General features: G+C 60.5%; 1 protein-coding gene across 4 annotated transcripts in view; it reads right to left on the bottom strand.

The window, feature by feature from the left end:
• Positions 1-238: 238 nt before the first annotated feature.
• Positions 239-6,000, bottom strand: part of SIL1 (SIL1 nucleotide exchange factor) — a 93,765-nt gene continuing 88,003 nt past the window's right edge. For all 4 annotated transcript variants that reach the window (XM_040078586.2, XM_040078585.2, XM_040078584.2 and 1 more), the window contains exons 8-10: positions 4,571-4,667; positions 2,382-2,546; positions 239-688 (exon numbers count right to left, since the gene is read on the bottom strand). In XM_040078586.2, coding sequence (XP_039934520.1) covers positions 338-688; positions 2,382-2,546; positions 4,571-4,667 — 613 coding nt within the window. In that variant the 3' untranslated portion in view covers positions 239-337. The remainder of the gene's footprint in view (positions 689-2,381; positions 2,547-4,570; positions 4,668-6,000) is intronic.

The following is a 6,000-nucleotide window of genomic DNA, read 5'->3' as shown; positions in this document are numbered from 1 at the left end:
CTGCCAGGCCTGGAGGGAGTGCAGCGATTCAAACATCCCCTCCTGGGAGTGACACAAACACAGCCCCCCACAGGAACACTGCTTGTTCCTTTCTGCAGATCCCAAATTCCCCAGCTGAGCCCCCAGCTTGTTCCCTCCACTGTACACCTGTTTTTCCAGCAGTATCCCGTGAAAACAAGATATTCCCCACTCCCCAAGTTATTTAATAACAAAGCTGTTGGCACACAGGGCTGGGATCTCATTTAGTCCAGCAGTTTATTCCAAAGTGCACCTACACCAATGCCATCCAAACTTGCTGTCACCCTGAATTCCCTGGAACTGGACTGAACCCCCAGTTTCACCTCAGCTCCTGGATGATGGTGTTTATAGAGCCGAGGAGCTCCCTGAAGTAGCCGTCCTTGTCCCCTTCCCTCTGCTCCTCGGCCGCCAGCTCCTCGTACTCGCTGCGCAGGAGGCTGAGGGTGGTGCCCAGGGCGGGGTCCCCCTGGTAGTGCTCCCTGCAGAAGCCCACCAGGACCCCCACCAGCTTGAGGACCTTCTCACGGGTGTCGTGCTCAGGCATGGCCAGCAGACTGGGCACCAGGGCACACCAGCCCTGCTCCACCACCACCGGCACCAGCCTGACCTGCCGGTACTGCTGGATCTTCTCCTCCATCTGCTCCCCGTGCTGGGAGTCCTCAAGCAGCATCTGTGGGAAGTGGTGGAACGCAGATTAATGTCCCTGTCAGAGAGGAACTGCTCCCAGGAGGTGACACAGTAGAGGAGGATGCATGTCCTGTACCACCTGCTGAGGACAGGGACTTGCCACAGAAGAGCAGACCGAGGTTGTGTCCTGGCTCCCTGGCCACAGTGGCTGTTTGTCCACCCTGGAAAACTCCCAGTGACTGGGGGTTTCTGTGTCGCACAGCCTGGGAGGGGACTCAGGGGCAGGAAGCTCAGCAGGACTTGTAAAAACTCTGGTCTGATGTTTCTTGCTGCTGACAGGTGCCTGCAGCATCTAATGAACATCATCACTCGGCTCCACGCTGCTCTTCCCAGAGATGTGGATCTCAGTCTCCTCCAGCCACAGCCACACCTTCACCTCCCAGCCTGGTCCAGAAAACCCCAGTACTGAAATTCTGCAGGGGCTGGACCCCTTACAGCGTGACAGACCAGCGCAGAGCAGCACCGGCACCAGGGCAGGAAGGGAAACGCACCCACATCACCCTGTGAGCCCCCTGCGGCTCAGGTGCTGGAGGGGCTTTCGATGGCATGGTATTTCCTGACAGGGATATGGAAGGAGCACCAAGGAGACTCCCCTCTCCTGAGAGGTGCCTGCTGAAGTGCAGGGGGGATTTGGGGTGAAAAGGAAGGAACGTGGCAGGAGGAGCTGGTGAGAGCCCCAGGGACTCCTGTTTTACACTGGGAGCCACCAGGGTAATTTATGATTCCAAACCAACCCATCTGACAGTCACTCAGCCCATCCCAGACCTGCCACCCCAGCTGGGAGCAGCCCCCCAGCACCCAGGGTACAGCATTCCCCATCCAAAGAGCAGCTGAAAGGCATTGTTTTAACATAAACCCGAGGATCTGCCGGGCTGTGCCTGCCCCAGACCCACGGAGGAGGGAACAGATGGGGCTGCCGGAGGGAGCAGCTGGGAAACGGGCAGCAGGATCAAATGGGAATGGTTTGAGTCGAAATGCCCGTCTCCTCCTTTCTCATGGAGCTGACAGGATCATGTTAGAGTCAGCACCTGATTAAGATTTCACACCTGCTAAAATAATTTGCACCTTTACAAAGTCTCCTAGAAAATAACTGATTTAACAGAGAGGTGCTGCTCTGCCGTGCCTGCAACCCAGGTATTAGAGCAGCCATAATCCTCAGGGCAAATTGGCCATAAACTGAGCCAGAGTGGATTTAATTCCCATTCTCTGGAGTCAGGGAAACACACAGACTGAACAACAAGCCATGGCAAGGAAAGACAGGCTTTAAACTGACACTTACAGCAGTAATCCAGGGTATTTGAAAACCAAACACAGAAGGTGGCGGACTGGGCTCTAGCAAGGGACGTGCAGCAGGCAAAGGGCTCTGGCAGGCAGGGACCCAGCAGTGCTGGCCTGTCCCCTGGCCTTGGCTGGACACCACAGCCCAGGGCCAGAATTCCCTGCTCATGTCCTCAGTGGCAAGAGGAAATAGCGGTAGCGGTTTGAATGGAAAGGTTTCAGCTCCTCTGGGCTCCCTCAGGCTCTTGTGTGGTGCTGGCCGAGGGGCTGCAATGGATTCATCCCCGCTGATGCTGGGCTGGCTCGTGCTCATCCTCATCCTGTGAGGGTGTTCAGGCCTGGCTGGGTTTGGGGGTGAAGGTGGGGAGTGCCTGGCCAGGTGCCATCCCAGCTCTCACCTTCTCCATGAGGAGGTCGTAGAGCAGCGTCACCACACGGACATGGAGGGGCTCCATCCCCTTCTGCCTGAAGAGGCTCCTGAGAACCTGGAGGCCGCCCAGCTTGAGGAATTGCTGCTGGGCATAGGGGAAGTGCCTCAGCATGGAGGACAGAGCGAAGAGAGCCTGGTGGAGAGAGAGAGGGCAATCAGCACGGTGGCCATGGCCACCCCACGTGGCACAGCCCCTCTTCATGGCACCCACGGGGAGAGCAGGAACACGCTCCAGCCCACCCCTGCAGAACTCCACGGAAAATGCATCCCAGCCTCTTCTGGCTGAGGGGCATCTCCAGCTGTCCTGTTTGCAATCCCAATCCTCCCCAGCACTGTGAGGCTGCCAAACCTTGGGTCCTTCCACCCAAACCCCAGCGTGGGCTGTCACTGCTGCCACTGCAGCCCCTGACAGACCCGGCCACATCACCTCTCCCCCTTCACCCCCACACAGGTCGTGGGATGGGAGGAGGACTGGCAGCACCACTCAGCAGAGCCCGATCCCTACGAGGTGATTTGGATGCCAGGGGTGCTGTCCCCACACCTGCACAGGCAGAGGACAAGGCCACGATGTCCCCCAGTGCCAGGCCCTGGCAGGGTGCAGCCCCACGTGCCAACAGCCAGAGCCCAGAGGGCAGAGGTGCCCCAGGGGCCTGGCTTGGAGCCGAGGAGGCAATTAGGGGCCAGCCCAGCCCCGCTGCCTGTCACACTGTCTGGCTGTGACAGCCGTGGTGGCACAGGGATGGCCGCGCCCGCCCGGGGCAGGGGACGCGCTGCTCATCTGGGCGCCTCACGCACGGGCCGGGCCCGCGCTGCGACGGATCCGAGCTGACAGCCACGTCTCCCCAGCTCCCATTTGTTTCTATTTTCCATTTTCTGCCTTGCTGCTGGTGGATTTGAGATGCTGCCGTCTCCCTTTTTAATCGTGGGCCGGAAGACGGCGGAGGGAAGAGATGCACTTTTGGCCTCGCCGCCGTGCACGGCTGCGAGCGCCGGGGCGGAAAATTCACCGGAGCGGGAGCCCAGGGCCTCTGCCCTGCACAGGACGGGCCTGTCCTTCTGCAGGGATCCAGGCTGGAGACACAGGACACCGTGCACAGCGTGGGAACTGGAAATCAAAACCTCTGTCCTCCCGGAAAAGAGGGTTCAGCCCTCGGAGGCTCTCGTACAGCTGTGCGTGGAAGCGGGCAATACTGAGCCCGCCCTGCTCGTTTCTGTAGGGGCTGCCAGCACACTGCACTCAGGTTCACTGGAAAGAATTACTGCGGTTCACAGCAGTGCTGTGAGAGCCCCTGCATGCCCAGCCATCCCTCGCCACCCCAAAAGAAACTCTGGGTTGAGCCAAAGGCACTCCTGGCAGGAGTTTGAGTGTGGAGCATCCTGTGGGATCTCCTCACATCCATGGCCAAAGGCAACGGGGTCCCACAGCCCTGCCCTGTGCCTTTCACCTGCTGGAGGACTCTGGCCAGGGTTCAAGGGGAACATATTTTAGGGAGCTCGTTACAGGAAAGAGCCGGTGGTCCCCCCACCCTGCTGGACCGCTCGTGCAGGAGATCCCTGTGGAAAATGGGGCTGGGGGTTTGGGAGCAGCCAGATGATGTTACAGAGGTGGCATCACACACTCAGGTGAGGGTAATGGGATCTCATGCTCCAGGGAATACAGCAGGGAGAGAGGGGGAGAGGGAGGGAGGGGGCGAGGAAGCCCCCAGCCCGATGGACAGCGCTGCACATTTGGCTGGGGGCTCTTGGAGCTGCTCCTTGCTCCAAAGCCTCTGCCAAAGGCAGGCCACGGGGCTGGCTGCAGCAATTAGCTCCTGCAAACGTCAGTTCCCGTGTTTGTCAGCCCGTGATGGCTGTGCTGCCGTGGGCACCCTGGCCTGTGCCCCCCAGGAGCTCCGGGCCCGTCCCCGTGGGCTGGCAGAGCCACCCGAGTGCCGCTGCTGGCACGGGGGGACTCCCCCGGAGCCAGGGGAGTGCGGGCACCAGCCAGTGCTGCTGGGGTGGTTTGGCACCCTCCTGCACCCCCGGGAGTGAAGCCCACCCAGCGTGGGGAGCGGCGGGGGTCCCACACTCTCCAGATGTCCGTGGTGTCCTGAGGGCGTTTACACGGAGCTCAGCACCAGACCCAGCTTCGCCCAGAGGTGCAGCCCCACTCCTCACCTTCTTCCTGACAGCCAGGGGCTGTTCTGTGGCCAGGATAACCAGGAGCTTCTGCAGGGCACCCCCCTCGATGGCTTCGATCTGCACTTTGGGGTTGCTGCAGGATGAAAGCAGAAGGCAGGTCACCAACAGAGCGGGGCAGGGCAAGGTGGGAGGGACCCTGCTCTGGCTTGTACCGACACTGGGGTGGCAGCAGGAGCAGGACAGTGATTGTCCCCTGTGCTGGCACTGCTGGGGGACCTCCAGGGCTGTGTCCAGTTCTGGCTTCTCCTGGCCAGAGAGCCCTGGAGGGGCTGGAGCGTGTCCAGGGCAGGGAATGGAGCTGGGAAGGGAATGGAGCCCCAGGAGAGGCTGAGGGAGCTGGGAAAGGGAATGGAGCCCCAGGAGAGGCTGAGGGAGCTGGGAAAGGGAATGGAGCCCCAGGAGAGGCTGAGGGAGCTGGGGAAGGGAATGGAGCCCCAGGAGAGGCTGAGGGAGCTGGGAAAGGGAATGGAGCCCCAGGAGAGGCTGAGGGAGCTGGGGAAGGGAATGGAGCCCCAGGAGAGGCTGAGGGAGCTGGGAAAGGGAATGGAGCCCCAGGAGAGGCTGAGGGAGCTGGGAAAGGGAATGGAGCCCCAGGAGAGGCTGAGGGAGCTGGGAAAGGGCTGAGCCTGGAGAAAAGGAGCTCAGGGGAACCTTGTGTCTCTGCACAAGTCCCTGACAGGAGGGGACAGCCGGGGGGGTCGGGCTCTGCTCCCAGGGAACAGGGACAGGAGCAGAGGGAACGGCCTCAGCCGGGGCCAGGGGGGGCTCAGGGTGGACAGCAGCAGGAATTTCCCCATGGAAAGGGAGCTCAGGGATTGGAACTGCCCAGGGAGGTTTGCAGTGCCCATCCCTGGAGGTGTCCAAGGGAGTGCTGGAGGTGGCACTCAGTGCTCTGGGGACAAGGTCGGCATAGGGCACAGCTGGGACTCGATCTTGGAGGTCTTTTCCAGCTTCAGTGTTTCTATTTAATTACATTTCCACCCCACAGCGGACATGAACAAGGGTCAATCCAGCCTGATCCCAAAATAATCCCCTAATTCCCACCAGCCCCGGTTCAAGGTTATGGAGAAAGTACAAACCCTGCAGCCAACTCAAACCCACCTGAAATGAAGGCAGCAGAGGGGGGGAGGGCACACTGGGTCACCTAGGCCTTCCCACCTTGCCCCCATCCCACCTGGCCTCCCCCGGCAAGGAGCCCTCCCCTGTGGCTCCCTGGCTCCGTGAATCCTCTCACTCCACATCACATCCACTCCTGAACAGCCTTCATATTCCAGTTCCTGCTTCCCCCTCTCCTCGCTGCCTGCAGCATGCTGATCACCCACACACCTCTCACAGCAAGAGCTCCTTTCCAAGGACTACTGTGGATAAATCCACGCTCCTGCCTGCCAGGGCAGGCTGAAACCTCA

The sequence above is a fragment of the Hirundo rustica genome, chromosome 14, assembly GCF_015227805.2.
Source record: "Hirundo rustica isolate bHirRus1 chromosome 14, bHirRus1.pri.v3, whole genome shotgun sequence".
Taxonomy (NCBI): domain Eukaryota; kingdom Metazoa; phylum Chordata; class Aves; order Passeriformes; family Hirundinidae; genus Hirundo; species Hirundo rustica.
The sequence above is the reverse complement of the archived record's forward strand: the minus strand, read 5'-3'. Positions and strand labels throughout refer to the sequence as shown.